The sequence below is a fragment of the Argentina silus genome (genome assembly GCF_951799395.1).
Source record: "Argentina silus genome assembly, chromosome: 16".
Classification (NCBI taxonomy): domain Eukaryota; kingdom Metazoa; phylum Chordata; class Actinopteri; order Argentiniformes; family Argentinidae; genus Argentina; species Argentina silus.
The window spans coordinates 8897761-8916051 of NC_139670.1; the positions used below are offsets into that span (position 1 = coordinate 8897761).

Consider the following 18291-nt stretch of genomic DNA (forward strand, 5'->3'; position numbering starts at 1 on the left):
GCTGTTCATGATGGCCGCGGATAGTGCCTTGCTTGTCGGCTTGGTAGAAGAATTCGTTTCGGGACAACAGGACAGCAAGGCCGCGGAAACTGCAACAGGTAGCTTCCAACCCCAGTCACCCTTTTATTTGATCTCGTTTTTGAGCAGCGTGTTAATAAACGACACTGACAATGACATGCCACGTGAATGATGCAACACCAAGCAGATATCTGGCTAGCTTGCTAGCCAGCTAGCTAGCTAACACTGCAGTCACCGAAACTCGTTGCATATCCTGTCTGCACATTAACCGCATGCTTCAAACACCACCGGCAGCAACAACAGCTTGTTCAGTTTACCACACAGCTGTCAATGTATACACGTTGCTCCATGAAGTATTAGAACCGACTGGCCAGCTATATGTTTTGCCTTGACTCATACCGCTAGCTATCCTGCTAACTTTGTCAATAGCTTCTAAGGACCTGTCAATTGGACAATGATGACCCCCCCCCCTCCCCCCAAACGGGTCTTAGGTTTTTCATACGCCATATTCATTTGAATGTGAATGCTCTTTTCCTTTAATTGATACATGAATAATAGAGAATCATCAACGATGACCCCTCCAGTGCCCCCCTCAAGTCACTCACACACGCACTGTCATCATAACACATATGCACACACATAATCATCCATCTGCTATTTATATTGCTTACTGCTTATACTGTTCTTATTGTTTATACTGTTTATACTGTCCATACTGTATATTTTTTAGTACTTCTATTTTTATTTTATTCTATTTTTAAACTTATTGTATTGTTGCACTACTCTGTGGCACTGTCACTTTTGCATTTCACTGTATACTTGTATGCACGTGACAAATAAAGAATCTTGAATCTTGATAATAGATTTTCTTCCTCCAGGGCTCAAAGCTGGGCAGTTCACAATACTACAATTGATTGAAGCTTTGGGGTAATGTATCATCATGGCTATCTAGTTTGCATACAATATACAGTAACTGATGTTTTCATTAACATTGAAATAGGCTTATAATCCAATCAATAAGATCAAGCCATTCTGGGTGATGTTCAGTTCCACTTCCAGCATCCACTAACAAGCTGTTTTGTGCCTGTAGTTTGAGTCTCACCAGTTCCCAACCCCAGACACGAGCTCGAGGTGTTCAGCTCCTTTCCCAGGTCCTACAGGAGTGCCATGGAGACCTCACAGACAAAGAAGGTATTCTATTCTATCCAGTGGAGGCTGGTGGAGGTAGAAATCTCATGTTTGATACCGTTCCACATTCTGTTCAATGCATTACATTGAGCCCGTCCTCCGATTTCTACCTCCACCAGCCCCCCTGATTCTTACCTAGCCTTATATGCCTCTCACCTTATGATGCATTTCATGAAGTGCCTTTGTTGATATTGCAGAATTACACAAAAAGCAATGATTATTGGTTGATTAATGACTTTCTTCCATCAGTGGAGGTTCTTCTCGTTTTTTATGAAAACAGACTTAAGGACCATCATGTCATCACACCACATGTCTTGAAGGGAGTGAACGCGCTGGTATGTACACAGTAGGCCTATTGTTTGAGTCCTCTCTCAGCAGTGTGTGATGTGGCAAATGCAAATGAATGCCAGAAAAAATGTATATGTTCTCTTCAAACTTAACAGAGAGAGTTCTTGTTGTTCATTGTTCCCTGACCCTCATCTTGAACTATCCCCTGTAGACAAAATGCTCTGTTCTGCCCCCTGGGTCTGCAGTGTCCATTCTGAAGTCCCTGTTCCAAGATGTCCATGTTCAGGTGAGCAGCTTGCACATCCTCTATGGTCTGCTGTCTTGTGGACTTTACTGTCCGGAGAAACACACCTAATGTGGGTTGATAATGATGTTAATAAGGGCTTTACTTGCCTGTATACCTCTCAAGACGGTTTGAAATGGCATAACTGCAATGTCCTGAACATGAGTTGATATCTTTGTCTGTGTTTGTTTTACCATAGTCCTTGATGCTTGCAGAGCGATCATGTGTTTACAACATCCTCATGAATCTTATGGACTCCAGAGAGGCGGGTAAGAGATCAAAGATCACTCCCATATTTTGAATGAAAGACAGCAAAACTGTTGTCTTCTTCATGTAGGGTAGATTTGCATGTACTTTATATGTTTTGTATTCCACAGAGCTGAAGAGCTTGGGTTCAGACTTTGTCTTTGGATTTGTCCAATCAGTGGACGGGGAGAGAGACCCACGCAACCTCCTCCTGGCCTTCCAGATCGCTAGGAAAATTATCCACGGGGGTTATGATTTGGGTGAGAACACACACACACACACACACACACACACACACACACACACACACACACAACACAACACACTTAATGATATCCTGTCTGTGTGTTTGTTTGTTTTTTCAGGTAAATTCACAGAGGAGCTATTTGAAGTGACATCCTGCTATTTTCCCATTGACTTCAACCCTGTAAGTGTTTGTTTACACAGCTGCTGTGGACTTAGACCAGATGAACCTATGCAGGAGACAATGATGTTGTGACCGTCCTGTGTGTGCTCTTATACCTAAGCCAATGAGCTTGCCCCATCTGTCAGAGCCATGAATGAAATATAATTCTACAGTGTCATTGTGTCTAATATTAGCTTCCCCTCTTCAGGTGCCTTGACATTTAGAGTATAATTTGATTGACACAAGGCTTGGCTGACATCTCTATATTGAACGTGTTGGTTGAATGTGTGAAGGCGCTGTGTCACCACCATGTCGGTTAATGATTTGTCCCTGTGTGTCCTCAGCCGCCCAACGACCGCCATGCCATCACCCAGGAGGACCTGATCCTGGCACTGAGGGCAGTGCTAACAGGAACCCCCAGCTTTGCAGAGGTGAGGGAAACGCCGCTCACACTACAACTACACACGGCACGCTCTGTACAAACAGCACAATGCATGTACCCTCTCACTCAGGGTATTTAATAACATTGTGTGGGGGGGTGGATGGATGGATAGATGGAGAGAGACAGTGAGCAATCGGAAAAGTGTGTGGTCATGATTTTGTTTGTTGCCTTCTCTGTACAGTTCCTGCTACCGTTGATCATTGAGAAGCTGGACTCAGATGTTCAGAGTGCGAAGCTGGACTCTCTACAGACACTGGTCAGTTTGCTAGGAACCTGAATGCAGCCATCTCTGTCGTTTAGATGGAAATGTCCCAAAATGTCGTAATTGGCTGTGTTTCATATTCATGTTGCAGACTGCCTGTGCTTCTGTGTATGAACATAAAGAGCTGGCAGAGTTCCTACCAGGCCTTTGGGCTTCACTACGTAGAGAGGTACGTTTCAGAGGAAGTTCCAGTGTCCCTATATCGGTGACTTGCAGAATGATAAGTTCTCCTAATAGAACCCCATTGATCATAATAGAACCCCATTGATCTTGAATAGAATGTCATTGACGTAGACTTAGAATAACTTTATAGTTCCCACTTTGGGAGCTTCGCTTAGTCTTAGTTACATTAATACCAGAGTCCCACATTACAATGCAGTGTGATTGTGAAGCTTTATCTGAATGGAAAGTATTAATACACAGTCTCCTCCCCTTCCTCTGTAGGTGTTCCAGACGGCCAGTGAGAGAGTGGAATCCGCTGGCCTAGCTGCCCTCAGTGCCCTGACAGCCTGCCTCTCCCGCTCCGTCCTCAACTCTGACTCTGAAGACTGCCTCAATGTGTTTCTGGACCTGGTCCTCAAAGGTATGTTTGGACAGAGACAAACACACACACACACACACACACACACACACACACACAGGCAGACAGGCAGACACACACAGACAGACAGAGCGATGATGACCCAGAGGATTGATGTCACACCCTTAGAGGCAGCTTGGCCACAGATGTACTGTAGCAAGCTTTTCAGAAATCATTGGATCATTGCTACCTGGCTGCTTACTCATGCCTTTTCATCCCCTGTACATCGCTGCCCTGCAGTATTTATGCCTGGAGGGCTGGTTTGGAATACCCACTCCATAGATTCCAGCTCTGTCACACTGGGTTGTTGTTGTGTTTTATCGCCATAGACTGTCAGCACCACCTCAGCGAGCCAGACCTTAAGCTGGTGTGGCCCAGCGCCAAGCTCCTGCAGGCCACCTCTAGCGCCTCCTACAGGGCAAGCCACAGAGTTGCAGAGGCCGTCCTGCCGTCCATGATCGAGCAGTTCAACAGCCGGACAGAGGTGAGTCGGCTTTGTCATTGTGGGTTCTGCTGCTCTCCGGGACACGGGAGTCGTATGTGAATGTTCAGTTTGAATACGTGTGCTTTTGTTGACCCAACACTTCAGGCAGCTCAGCCCGTTTCTGAGCATCTCAGTTCTATCCTGTATGGTGTTGTAGTTCATATTCAGTTCATCTGACTCTTGTCTTCCCCTGTCTAGTCTGCTCATCGGCGGACCCTAGTGGAGGTGCTACATGGCTTTGTCCAGCCAATGAAGACTGGCCAGTCATCAGAGGAGGGTGAGTCAGTGGTCATTAATGTCCCTCTCTGTGTGTCACGGTCATTCATCTCCCCCTTGTCTTCCTTTCTTTCCACCGCTTCTGCCTATGGCACTATAAACAGCTATGCCTGAGTCTTTTACCAGTGATTCATGAGGCATAATTTCAGGGCTCCATCTGAAATATTATTTCAATTGGAACACTGTCAGAACGTGCCCAGCCAAGCATAAGAACACATTCAATCGCAAATCATGCTTTTGGAATGATGAGAATGTCGAGCCATTATTTTTCTCGTGATGTAGCGTCGAGCTCCCCCTGAGATGGTTCTCCCAGCTCACCAATTACACTGCCCTCTCCCTCTGGGTTTTTAATTTTTAATTATTATTATTTTTTTTTAATATGGTGCTGTTTGACTTATTTTTCGCCACGTGAATTTTTCTATTAACCTTTATCCACTTTTCTCACTTGCCCTCTCTTATCCTCTGCCTTTCTCTCTCCCCTCCCTCCCTCCCTCAGATGAGAGTGTGTTGGTGAACTTCAGGGAGCCTCTGTGCAGTATAGTCTTCTCTGCTCTGGCTGAGAGCAGCCCTGAACTCCAGATCACAGCTACACGCTTGCTCACTGCTCTGGGCCAACAGACAGGTGAGAGAGACGCACCGTAACTCTTCCTCCAGTTAACATATACATGACCCCCCGACCATGAGACCCCTTTAAACTGACTGCACTATATTTTCTTTTACTGTGATATATATATAATGTTTTTTCTATGGCCCATTCAGTTTACGTTATACCTCCCGTTGCGATGCTTAGATGAACCATTGAATGTTGTTTTTCCTTGTGTCTCGCCCATAGGCTTGCTGTTGGAGGCCGATATAGAACTATGTGTTGATCACCTCACCCAGCTCATCCTGCAGGAGGAGGATGCTAAAGTCAGGTAAGTGCATGTCTGCTCCCAGAAATATGATTCTTTGTTCATAACACAAGCATATCATCTTTCCTACTCTGTTAGACTCTCTCTGTGCATCTGTTAATGGAAGCCTACTCCTCCCCCCCTCTCTCTCTCTCTCTGTCTCTGTCTCTCCAGTCTAGCTGTGGTGGAGTGTGCAGGAGCCCTGTCTAGACGTCACCCTGCAGCTTTCATCGCCAAGATGTTGCCACAGCTCAATGGAGAGATCTTCTCAGGTGAGCTCAATCCAGGGGAGGCTGGTGGAGGTAGAAATCGGAGGACGGGCTCTTTGTAATGCATAGAACCGGAATGAGGAATGGTATCAATCGCATTTTTGATACTGTTCCTCATTCCGTTCCATGCATTACAATGAGCCCGTCCTCCTATTGCTGAATCATCGCCGACGGTACTCTGGGTTTCAATGACCTTTCTCCTGAGAAGAGGATTAGTTTTAGACTTTTAACCCTTTCCTCTCCTGTTCTCAGAGCCCATGGCGCAAGGCGACGACGGCGCCGCCCCGTCCAAGGAGCATTCCCAGCAGGCCGTGCGTCAGAGGTGCATGGCGGCGCTGGCTGCCGTGTCGTCCCAGCCCGGCGTGGTTCAGGAGAGCTCATCTGTCCTGCTGCAGGTCCTCAGCTCTGCACACAAGGGTACTCGTCACTGTCACACACTCCTTTACTTATCTGTTAAGCGTTTGTTTATAGGCTACATGCTCCATGCTTGTATACTTGAAGTTGAGTGTACTATATTCTAGGTTGTTGTCACTCTACATTAGTGTCATACCGTTCAGGCCCTGGTCTCACCCACAGGTTGTCCTTCAAATGACGTGATCAATCACGGTGAGGTGAGTCTGACAGTTATTGCTCTCCTGTGATCAGGCACTGGCTCTTTCTCATTGGAGGAGGTGATCTCTGTCTGCCACAGTCTACAGAGGATAGCAGAGGAGGTCCCGGACACCGAGGAGACCGGACGCTTCTTCCATGACATCATCGTTCCTCACCTGCTTGGACTAGCCTTGCAGGCAGCTCTCCAGGGTAAGGACTCGACAATGCTTAGTTGTGTGTTGGCTCGCATATAGATAACCTGCAATTATGTATCACATATCTATGAACCTGCAGTCTACAGGGTTTAAACCTTTTTTTTTTTTCTTTTTTTTTAATGTTTGACAGACAGAGGATACTGTGTGACTGCGGTTTGTGTGCACTTATTGTGTGTTTAGGTGAGGGGTCTTCAGACCAGCGGAGTCCCTTAGTGGAGGAGGCTGTCCTGCTAGCCATGGTCCCTGTCATCAGCACCACATGTGCCCATTTGCAGTCACAGTGAGTTCACACTGTCACTGAGAGCGAAGACACACACACGCGCACACACACACACACACACTCTTTCTCACTCATTGTCACACACACACACACACACACACACACACCCATAGACATAGTTTACATGTGGGCTTGGGAAATAACTTATTTTTGGTGTTGACTCCTGCCTTCTTACCAGACTGGCTGGCCAGACGGCCTCTCGGGTGGTGTCGCTATTCCTGGACGGGGATGTCTCCTTCCTGCCTGAAAATGCCTTCCACTCCAACATCCAGCTCCTCAAGGTACGACCACAGTCCCCAAATCACCTAGAATTGTTGGTGCTTTTTTTTAATGTTGCCATGCCACAATAAAGGCATTTTAATGTTCCCATGAACAGAGAGAGTACCTTGGATGATTTTTGAAGTTTATAGAGAACACTAACGTTTTACATGTTCAACACTCTCTATTATCTGTCACCCCCCAATGTGACCCTCTGTGCTAAGCTCTGGTTGACAGACTGGGCATGAATGGAGAGTTGTGTGTCTGAAAGTGTGGTGTTCTGAGCCTGCTGACTGTGCTGAGTGATGGTGTCCTCCTCTTCCAGAAGCAGGCTGACTCCTGGAGCCAGTCCCAGATGGTGTGTCTCCTCATGGGCTGTGTGGTCTCTCTGCCCCGGAGTGTAAGTGATAGACCCACCCTCCGTCTCTTGACTCTCTGCACATCAGAACAAAGCCTCGCATCAGACCTGTAGTTGGTCCTCTGACCTCTGCTAACTATTTAACCTCGTATTCAACTCTGATCAATACCACCGAAATGAATTCAATCCAAGTATTTAGGTTTTTCTAGTCTGATTAGCCATGTGCTCTGGACAGGTGGAGGTTCCTCAGATGGACAGACTGCTGGTTGAGTTGGAGGAGCTGAGCTGTACCTCTAACCATTCCCTCTCCTACACCTCGGCCGCTAAGTGCTTCGCTGGGCTCATCAACAAGAGGCCTGCAGGTAAGACTTAGCTGAAGAGCCCTACAGTCCTATTCTGTATGCTTAATGGTATCCAACACACATGTTTTCTACCGATTTCTACCTCCGCCAGCCCTCCCTGATGTGGATGTTGGTGTGAGTGGGTATTTGTTCATCATGGCTGTGTTTCTCAACAGACGAAGCCCTGGACTCTCTGATTGACAGGACGATGAAGAGGATATGTGCTGAGCTGGACTCTGCTTCCTCCTGTCTCAGAAAGCAGGCATTCACTCTGCTGTTCTGGGTGAGAACCCCTTTCTACTAATTCCCAGTTCCCTTTAGGTCCCTGTCCACTTTCCATAGCTTCTACTCATTCATTCATGCCCCAGCCCTAACAGGCAGACTTCCTGACTTCCACTTGGGGGGCAGTAGGGACCAAAATGGAACAGGGCCTTATTCTAGAACTACAAATGCTTTTCTGTCTGTAGACTAAGGATTGTGAACAGTATTAAGACCTTCAGTCTGAGGGTGAATTGTGTGACTGGCCTATTGTACATTGTTGTGGTGCTCCATTCATACAACCCTGTGTGAATGGGTCTCTTGTCTTTAGGTGGCCAAGGGCCTGCTCGTCCGATACCACCCTCTGTCCACGGTCCTGACTGACAAGGTAAAGCATGTGTGTCCTCTTTGTACTCCGACACACACACACTGTAATTGTTTATTTTTCTGGGTCTCTTCCCAGGGGAAAGACCGATCCTAATGTAATAATGAAGTCTCGTCATAATCCTATTAAACCATCAACATTGAACACACTCATTTGATTCCTGTTTTACATGGGTAACCACACTCACACTTGTTTTAGTTTGTATTTGTGGAGCAGTTGAGGTCTAAGGATGAAACTAGAGAAATATTTAGTTTCTACCTCTACACACACACACACACACACACACACACACACAGCAGTAATCCTGTGTTTTCTCGTAGCTGTTCTCCCTGCTCAGTGACTCAGAGCTGAGCCCTCTAGCTGCTGATGGATTCTTTCTGCTAATGAGCGACTCGCCGGATGTGCTGAATCACAGTTGCCACGCCGACGTGCGCATCATGTACCGCCAGCGGTTCTTCACAGAGAACAAGGCCAAACTAGTCGAGGGCTTAAACTGTGCACCAGGAGGTACCGGAGATGACCATTATCCATCAATGCTCCATTCAGCACAGAATAGACCTCATTTGTAATGTAGACGTTTAATCCATTATAAGTCTTATTCATTTTTATCTAACAAATAAGAACTGTGGTTTTTATGTGATTCTTTCCCTTTCTCCTCTCCTCCCTTGCAGAGGAGAAGGCTGGTTATCTGAGGGCTCTGTCACACATAGTCAACCTCCTGCCCAAACAGGTCCAGCTCGCAGAGCTGCCCGTGGTGAGTGGAGAGGACAGGGTGCAGTCTGACAGCACAGTATACACAAGCACCAGACAGGGGTCGATTTTCTTGCTGAAGTCTCCAATGTAAAACATTTATCTACACACTTTAGGGTGGTTTCCTGCCCGGACACAGATAAAGCCACGTTTGAGACAAAAAAAAACAAAAAAACATTCTCAAATGTTCCTCCCATGATTTCTCACCATGTGATGAATGATGCATTATCTTTAGACTGACATGTGACATCTTCCTCTTTAGACTGACGTGACCTAATGCATCCTCTAGACTGATATGTGACGTCTTCCTCTGTGTCCTCCTGCCTCTCCACAGCTCATGCCCCTCTTTCTGGAGTCCTTGTCATGTCCAGACCAGGGGGTTCAGCTGTCCACCCTGTCCTGCATACAGCCTGTTCTCGTGGACCCCCCGTCGACCCTCACCAACCAGCTGGAGGCTCTGGTGAGCCGTGTCCTCGCCCTCACCACCAGCCCCGCCATGGTACATCATCACACCCGCCTCCTTGATGTTATCTCTCTTCTCCTTCACTTACTAAATCCTGTTCCGTCACATTCTGATTGTCTGTCTGAGTTCTCCATCTCTTGTTTTACTTTTTTTGCAGAATGTGCGGATTTCCTCTCTACGGTGCCTCCATGCCATCTCCCGCCTTCCAGAACATGATGTAAGGCTTCCCTCCCTCCCTCACTCTCTGGCCTGTTTCACACCCCTAACAGCCTCTCTAGTCCTCTCTGCTAACTATGACCACAAGAGGCAACAAGAGTAGCAACCGATTGTTATTCTGCCTCTTTCCCGTCGCAGGTGCTCCCATTCCGTGCGCGGGTGCTGCGCTGCCTGGCGGTACCCCTGGATGACCACAAGAGAACAGTGAGGAACGAGGCGGTGGTGGCCCGGGGAGAATGGTGAGTCAACTCTCTACCGCTGGACCAGGACAGAACCATTTAGCAGTTTCGCTCCTATGGAAATTGACTCACAATTTAAGTCTAATAAGTCATATCTAACTTTCTCACAATGACAACAGTCATGGTCAGGAGGACATCTGTTTTTAATTGAGATACAGTATTTTAGCTTATGTTTTGTTTCATCTGTTGATCCTAATAAAAAGTTATTGAACTCATAAACACGATGCAATTGTTAGGGCTCAGTTGTCAGAAAATCTCACCATGGTATGACGTGCTTCCCCTGATGCATTCCTAACAAAGACAGGATGTTAGTTTGACGGGATAGCCTACTGTAATTAGAGAACAGACTGGAAATGGCTTTCTCATCTGGCCATATCATGTGACACTGTTGGAGATGGTTTCGCTTCTGTAGTGTACTATGGGCCTCTGTGTCTGGATGAATGTTCCTTACTAAGTGTCTCTCTCTTCTCTGCAGGTTCATGTTGGGGAGTCCAGGGGGAAGGTGAATGTGATAAATAATTGTGTGAGGGGACGGAGGGACAGCCTGTCCCCGGGGGAGGAGGCCTCCATCCAGGCTCCAGACCCTGGGTGACATGGCCCTGTTGTGGCACATACTCACCACCACAGCCCTCTCGACCTTTTCCCATGAGAGTTTACACATCTGTTTTTTGTACTGCTTCTACCCTGATAAACGCACAAACGTGAGAGGAGTTAGACTGACGTGACCACCGCGCGGTGGTGTGGACCTATGTCACCAGACCTCATCGAAGGACTGACAGCAGCACTGAACCTAGCTTGGCACTGAGAGATATATGTTTCTATTGGTTGGATGTATTCATGAATGTGTTGACTGTGGAAAGATGTCTAAGGACCGTGAGTGGATATGCCTTTAAATCACAAGATGTTAGTCTCCGTTGTGTAATTGACACCTTAATTTAATTATCTACAAGATGAGAGCAACTGATCAAGTTGAAGTACATTTTACTCAATTAAATATCTAACCGCATTAAAGATATTCTTAATTTGTGTAACAAGGTTCATAAAAAAATATACAGATTTGAAGATGTATGTTTGTTCACCCCCTACCCTACATCCAGTATTTAAAGAATGTGTTGATGCGTTATAGCTGGCTTGTGGTTGGCTGCCGTTAATCTGTTTCACTAGGCCAATTAACTCTGATCCTCACAAAAACGTATGCCAAGGACACATGTGGATGATATTTAAGTCTATGACTCAACCTGTCAATAAAATGTTTCTTTTTGTAAATGTATGAAATGCGTGTTGGTGTATTTGTGTAAGGTCAAGAAAAGAGGCAGGACAGTTTTCAAATGGTATCTTTTATCAAATAAAATACAAACAATGCAAACGTTTATCAAAAGCAATAATACAGATGTGCAGTCAAATGTGGAGCACAGCTCCTATTGGTCATGTCAGTAATTTATTACTATGGCAACCAGACAGCCCCCCCCCCCCCCTCCCTCCAGCCCTGACAAGGGCCAAGTCTCTCTCCCTCCCTCTTTATAAGCACTTATGAGACCATGTTTAGACAAGTTAAGTTGCCTCAGAGCTGGTTACTGTGCGGAATTCTTCTAGGCTGTCGCATTTTGTTTTTCAGGTATGTGATGTGGGGAAAACAAAACACAACTGTATAATGTAGGAATGATCACAATACATTACCAGTAACTCAATAGCACGTATCATTAGTGCCTGATATTCAATACATAGAAGCTGACTCCTATGATAGGATTTAACTTTACACGGCCAAGGCACGTTGCAGTCTTGTTTCTGCGCAGACATGTTAATGTTCAAGACTAGGGCCTGTATGACGATATGAATTGTTAATTTCATTCTTCCCAAAATAGTCCAGACTATCATCAATAGATGGACAGAGCCCATGGCTGGTGTGAACAACCTGCTCTAGCGTACACAGCCCTTGGTGGAAAGCTCTTCTTTGGCACCAACTATGTCCCAACTGCTTCTCCTGTGACCTCACTGTACAGTTAAAAAAAACAATTTAAAAAACACACTTCACTGTCAACTTTGGACAACATCCCTACCAGTACAAAAACATTTAATCAGTAGACAACACAGGACAACAGTTAAAATGACAGGAACCCCATCAATTCAGTTCACATGACGGCAGAGATTAAGTTCCATTATTTTCCAGGGAGTACTCGGACTCATGTTGTGTGGTCCAGCCTAGGCGCTCCACTTCTCAGGGGGAGGTCAAGTCCCCTACCCCACCACACTGATCAGGACTGCAATGAGAGACCTTCAACTCCACAGCTATGGGCCATAAGTGAGGGGTGAGGAGAAGTTGCCCAGTAGCAGTCTCAGGGAGTCAGGTGACCATGGGGGTGGGGGGGGGGTCAGGTGACCGTGGGAGGGTCAGATGGCCATGCGGTCTCGTCTGGTCACAATACATTCCCATACAATCCCGTCATCATGGGGTGCATGACTAGAGGGAAGGAGCACTCGGGTCAACCAGTGACTGTGGGACAGAAAAACAAACAACACTTTAGTTATCAGTAGTTTGTTAAGAAAACAAGAGAAACATTATATTCATGGAATGACTGTTGGTGCACCAAAACTAAAAGTGAATTTAAATTTCAGTGGAGACCCGGGGAACCTCGAGAGTTAACCAACCCTGAGAACAAGTTTGGTACTATAACATGCTCTTATACTTCAATTATGAGGTTAGGAAAGCGATCTAACTCACCTAGTCTTCTCCACACCAAGTAACATCTTCCAGTTGTTAATGTTCCCATAGTGGTAGGGATTTTTGAAAACCTGACAAGAGAGGAACAAGGTTTAATTACAAAGTCTTTGTTCAGGTTTAGGAACACCATAACAAGGGCCTAAGTCACAAGTTTCTCCAAAACGAGGAACGTAAAGTAAACCTTACCTGCCCCATTTCCCGTAAGCGTCTGATCTCTTTGTTGTTGATATGTCTCTCTACGCTGGTCTCTCCTCGGGTGATGAGGATAGAGTGCCACAGTGTCAGGCCTCCAAGAGCTATCGTGACCGAGCTGCAGAGAGGACAGGAGAAAATGGCTGGTCATGCATTTTAGATTTACTTATTTATCGTTAGAAAAATCATACACTATCATAGGGGCAGTTTGTTAGCAGTTACAACAATGTCTCACCTGGTTAGCACCCAAACGAAGATGATGCACTTGTGAACCATCCTCTCCCTGAAGGAATATGGTGGAGGTGGTGTCTGATAGTAGCTCTAGATGGGGAGAGGAAAACCAAACAATGTTAAAGACCATTATGAAGCATTATACACCAGGGGAGGCTGTCCTCCGATTTCTGCCTCCACCAGCCGCCCCGACAGACACTAAGTGGATATCAATATGGGGATGGGAAGTTGGAAAACGGGGGGGGGGGGGTGATGCACATCTAACACAAACAGTAGCTATTGTTCTGAATAATTCTAATCTCATCAGGTGTTCTAGTGGGTTACACCTACCACACTAACTCTAAAAGCAAACACAGTAACCACCCGCCCACTGTCTAATCCCACTGCAACTATTTGCAAACCAAAAATAAAACCTCAGACTACCAATGCTTTGCCAGGGGGAAGAGAGCTGCAATTTCACTGAGCAGTGAACCATGTGATCAACACATGATCAACAACATAGAAAAGCCAATAGATGGAGATCATTGTCAAATGAAGGGATGTGTAGCAGTGTCCATTCAGTCCTCCAGCAACTACTCCCTAATGTATTTCTCATTAGAAGAGTTTTATCACTCCAGGTTGGTGGTGTTATGTGACATACAGCACTGACCAGTGTGCATTGCAGTTCTTCTTTACCAGGGCGGTAGTAGACCAGCATTTATGGCTCTGCTGAACTAATACCTGTACTACCTGGCCAATCACTGCCTGCAGGGTAGGGAGACTGAGGAGAAGCCCCACCCCTGTCACTGTCTCTCCCTGTGGCTCCACCTCCACCTCCATATTCCTGTAGCGCTAGTAGTGGAACAACACAGAATCAATCACCTCTATAAAGAGAGAGAGAGAGACACAGAAAGAGAGAGAGAAGAGAGAGAGAGAGAGAGAGAGAGACAAAAAGACAGAGAGAGACAGAAAGAGAGAGAGAGGATTTTCCGCTACAGTGTTTTGGCTCTGAGTCAAAGGATCGGTTACAATGTAAACTCCCGTCTAAACATGGTGGTTGAGAGTAAGAACAGAAAGTGAAGGAGGAAAACTATTGGACTGGTTGTTTATCCAAACCCTCTAGTTATTTGCATACCTCTTTCAAACAGCCTGAGGATAAACAACGGTCTGTAACGGCAGAGAGTGACACATCAGACTACAGGCAGACGCGTAGAGAAAACAGGCTTTGATCCCTCCAGTTCAATACTCCCATGGCTGTGTGTTGACTGTCTAAGCTCAGCTGCTGTCCATGTCTAACCTGGCACTAGCTGAACATCACACATCATGCTTAGAATGTATGGCTTTTCACTGGCTTGTATGAAAACCCTACGCTGTGCAATGTGACCATGACGGCAAGACCTGGAGAGGCTAGAGCACATAGGAGGCCGGGAATGTGGCAACGGCATGCCAGACAGACACACCAAACAGTGAGATGATTAAATTATGATTTAATGATGACTGAATTATATATATATATTCAAGGCAATGGAACATTCCCTTTTATTCAGAATGCTTTGGAATGTCAGGCCTAGAACCTCTAAGCTTACACGCTTTAGCCTGTTGAATTGCCCTTACCTCAACAGCACTGTAGGCTTCGATGAACATGTCTTTACAGCTGACGCTGCAGTAGAGACAGCCCATGGTCATGTAGAGGCAGAAGGAGAAGAAGTAGCGATGGTTCAAATGGCCGACGCAGTTGTTCAGCCAGGCTAACATCAAAGCCAAGTTAAGGTCAAAATGAATAAAGGGAATGTCACCAAGATAATAGGATTGTGTAGCAACAGGAGGTTAAAACTGTGATCTGTAGCTCAATGTAAAGGATACGACAGTGGTGATCCATCTTCAGAATACACCTGTAATGAATGAGAGAGAGAGAGAGAGAGAGAGAGAGAGAGAAAGTTGACATGATTCACCATAGGTATGGAACTGCAGCTGTTCAGTCATCTCTTGGCATGATTTCAGCGTGTTCTTACGTGTTGCAGATGCTGCAGTGGTGAGTCCTAGCTGGTTTGCGGATGATGCACTTCTTACAGATGGACACTGATGGAATATCAGTCTTCTCCTGATTAAAAAGAAAAAAAGAAAACAAACCCAAATAAATGTGGGACACATTCTCACACGTATTGCTTCCCATACCCCCCTGGTGTTTCTTAAAAAAAATAATAATAATAATATATATATATATATATATTTTTCCATTCTGGCATTGGAGAGGGCACCTGTGGTGGGTGGCCGGGGGAGGTGGTAGTGGCCTTGTAATAGTGGAAGAGGACCATGATGAGGACCCAGTGGCCATAGCAGAGGTGCCAGGCGATCCACTGTGTAGGGTAGGTGCTTAGGATGATGGGCAGCAGGCATAGGTAGACGATGACCACAACGGAGCTGGTGAGGAATACCACCAGGCACACAAACACCTACAGGGAGGAAAGGGAGCACGGTCAGTCAGGAAGAGGAGACAGAGGGAACATTTCATGAGAGAGAAACATGGAAGACAATCTCAGCACAGTAAAGAAATGGGGGAGGAGAAGGGTGAATTTAGCCAAACAAGGTGCGTCGTAGGAGGTAAGACACACCAAATATGCATTGAAACAAAGCTCCCCATTTTTCAGCCAAAACTCATACGGGGCTCCGCTCCACTCACCACTCCAAACCAGCGGGTCACATTGTCCACCAGCCAGTAGACGGGCTCGAACACACAGTCCAGGAGTGTGTCAGAGTTGGTGAGGCTGTTGAAGTAGAGAGAGGTGAGGAGCAACTTGCCGTAGCTCCACAGCTCCCGGAGCCTCCTCTGGGGCTTGCTGCGACCCAGCCTCGGGCACAACCGGCACCAGCGCAGCAACAGACGCATCACTCTGGAGAACCGCCACCTCCAGCTGCGCATGCCTTCCAGACACACGCACGCACACAGACACACGGTCCAGCAGTTTAGGACACATACTAAGAAAATAAAGACCTCTTCGTAACGGGTCATCCACATCGCCAGTGACGCGGTCATTGTCCCTCTTTCCTCGAGAAAAAGACCCTCGTCATCTCAATTTCCCTTTATCAGCCACGACCACCTCACCTGAGGAACAACCACTGAGACATCCAAAACCAACCAGCTTCCCATGAACTAGAGACTACGTCTACACAGCACACCCTCTCCTAAAGCACTACAGTAATTAAAAACAGAGGAGTGCGGTTTCCATCTGAGGCAAGGGACGCAGGTCCAGAAATGGGACAGGGCTATCAGGTAATGAGCGCGTTCACTCTCTCAAAACTTATCCCGTTAATATTTCATGAGAAAATACAATTCGGTGGCCAAGGGCCTCCTTAGCAATGCTGTGGAGATGCAAAACAAGTAACCCTGTGAGACGCAACGGGATGAATATCTCAACAGGGGAATAAGTGGACACCTGATCCGGTGCATCATTTCATGAAAGTGAGTATTAGTTACACCGATAAGGGGGGGGAACTTGTTTAGTCGCTACAGAATAGGGAGCCATCAATTATTAGTGAGAGGACCTTCAATGTGGACAGCCGCTTGGCCTACAACACTGCCCCCTCTGTTGCCAATTATGCAGAGACAGAGTATGTGATCCCTGCTTACAAGCAGCACAGATGGAAAGACAGAAATGTAATAATGTAAACCGGGCATGAGGTCATCCTGTGATATCATCGTTGAAATGCATATGGAAAGCTTCACTAAAGCATCACTATTAATTAATTATACAATTAATCACGACAATTAGTTAGACCCCCCCAGTCTTAGTTAGTCCCCAACAATAACACTATTTTACAGTGAGCACCATCAAGCAGCGAGTTAAACAAACCTTGAATAATGGGGATGTAAGACATTAAACAAAGCTCTTAATCTGTTTCAGTAGAAGGAGCCAGGCTGCAAGCAAGGGCAGTCTCCATGGCAACCCGCCCTGCATTGAAATCATCTCTGGCTTGTCTAATAAGCTTTGCACCTCTCTGAGACAGGCTAAGCCTGGGCAGTCTAGGCCAGAGGAGGCCATGGAGGCAGAAATCTGAGAATAGGCTTATTGTAATGCATGAAACGGAATAAGGAATGGTATCAAACACACATTCCGTTCCATGCATTACAATGAACCCGTCCTCCGATTTCTACCTCCACCAGCCTCCCCTAGTCTAGGCGTGCATGGCAATTGGCAAGATGGCAAGCTGCATCTACACAACTACTAAAGGGCACTCAACACTTTCTTGATTGCCTATGGGCTCTTGACTGGCAGAACCCCCCCCCCCCCCCCCATACTGCATCCAATCTCTAAGGTGACAGGGACTTCACTGAGTCTAGCAGTCCATAAAATGAAGCCTCTTTAATACATGGTGATGCAACTGAGCTGTCAGCCAAGATAACCACAACAAAGAAAACATAATTATATCAAAATGTACAATTCAGTAGCTATCCCACCAGTTGCCTCATATTTGGTAAGTCTGACTGCAGCTCTGTGCTGACTGTAGAACATTACTGTAGACTGTAGCCATTTCTTCAAGGTGTTTCATGACACCTTTCAACCTGTCACTCAATCTGTGCTGCAACCCCTTGCAAATTGATGACCACTGTCCGCCAAAGAGCGACGGTATAGCCAACTATTCCTCAATGCAATCTAAATATAAAGACACTGCTACATATGAGCGGGTAATATTGTCATACAACGTGAGTCTTACACTGTAACAAACAGCTGTGCTAACTAGCCGCGGCTAACCACTTACAGATCATTATTGAAAACATTGCACAACAGTCATTACACTTACCTTGTTTTAGGTAATGATTACCAGCTACGTTTAATGCTCTAAAATTCAAGACATTATATCTATGAAATATTATTAAGAGATTTTAATGAGCGAAACATTCTGGCCAGCCAGGTCGCGCGCGTAGGAGCCCTTGCAAGCTGTGTAACAAACCAACCCCTGAAGATGTCGCACGCGCATGGCATCTTGGAACATGAAGTATTTTCGTAATTTCAAACGTTCCGGTAAAACCTTTTCTGCTTGTCTGTTCATCGAGCCAGGTTGCGCCATATCACCCCTCTTGAACAGGATTGTCTTATCATGCTTACTTAGCGCTATGTTTAGTTAATATTGGGGAAATTCCTTATTAACATACAAAATAGTGCTGTGTCAAAATGTTTAGCCTAA

The 18291-nt window shown here is 46.1% G+C and overlaps 2 protein-coding genes across 3 annotated transcripts; one reads left to right on the forward strand and one right to left on the reverse strand.

The window, feature by feature from the left end:
- On the forward strand, positions 1-11254 carry mms19 (MMS19 homolog, cytosolic iron-sulfur assembly component). The gene is made up of 31 exons (XM_083686930.1): positions 1-98; positions 897-945; positions 1109-1209; positions 1456-1541; positions 1706-1780; positions 1977-2046; positions 2155-2283; positions 2389-2450; positions 2774-2860; positions 3053-3127; positions 3225-3302; positions 3578-3716; positions 4043-4197; positions 4396-4474; positions 4970-5095; positions 5306-5387; positions 5538-5635; positions 5885-6049; positions 6278-6433; positions 6619-6718; positions 6897-6999; positions 7302-7376; positions 7570-7696; positions 7852-7958; positions 8265-8321; positions 8639-8825; positions 8990-9072; positions 9403-9567; positions 9689-9748; positions 9886-9986; positions 10462-11254. The coding sequence occupies exons 1-31, from the start codon at positions 8-10 to the stop codon at positions 10490-10492; spliced, it is 3099 nt and encodes a 1032-aa protein (XP_083543056.1). The 5' UTR covers positions 1-7; the 3' UTR covers positions 10493-11254.
- Positions 11255-11304: 50 nt separating this feature from the next.
- Positions 11305-18274, reverse strand: zdhhc16b (zDHHC palmitoyltransferase 16b). 2 transcript variants are annotated; one of them, XM_083687433.1, is made up of 10 exons: positions 17908-18274; positions 15788-16029; positions 15366-15560; positions 15120-15208; positions 14971-14999; positions 14722-14855; positions 13133-13218; positions 12892-13015; positions 12706-12776; positions 11305-12477 (listed from the first exon to the last, which is right to left on the reverse strand). In XM_083687433.1, the coding sequence occupies exons 2-10, from the start codon at positions 16025-16027 to the stop codon at positions 12375-12377; spliced, it is 1071 nt and encodes a 356-aa protein (XP_083543559.1). In that variant the 5' UTR covers positions 16028-16029; positions 17908-18274; the 3' UTR covers positions 11305-12374. The 2 variants fall into 2 exon arrangements, with proteins under 2 accessions (XP_083543559.1, XP_083543558.1); XM_083687432.1 differs by having other exon boundaries at positions 15788-18274.
- Between the last annotated feature and the right edge of the window lie 17 nt (positions 18275-18291).

What these genes read in the sequence shown, in the direction of transcription:
- mms19 (XM_083686930.1), top strand. Translation starts at nt 8, where the DNA reads ATGATGGCCGCGGATAGTGCCTTGCTTGTCGGCTTGGTAGAAGAATTC. An exon ending in CTTAAACTGTGCACCAGGAG is followed by an intron (nt 8,826 to 8,989) that starts GTACCGGAGATG and finishes CCTCCCTTGCAG; the next exon opens with AGGAGAAGGCTGGTTATCTG. An exon ending in GTGGTGGCCCGGGGAGAATG is followed by an intron (nt 9,987 to 10,461) that starts GTGAGTCAACTC and finishes TCTTCTCTGCAG; the next exon opens with GTTCATGTTGGGGAGTCCAG.
- zdhhc16b (XM_083687432.1), bottom strand. Translation starts at nt 16,141, where the DNA reads ATGACCGCGTCACTGGCGATGTGGATGACCCGTTACGAAGAGGTCTTT. An exon ending in TGACCCGCTGGTTTGGAGTG is followed by an intron (nt 15,561 to 15,787) that starts GTGAGTGGAGCG and finishes TCCTCCCTGTAG; the next exon opens with GTGTTTGTGTGCCTGGTGGT. An exon ending in CTTGGTGTGGAGAAGACTAG is followed by an intron (nt 12,478 to 12,705) that starts GTGAGTTAGATC and finishes TCTGTCCCACAG; the next exon opens with TCACTGGTTGACCCGAGTGC.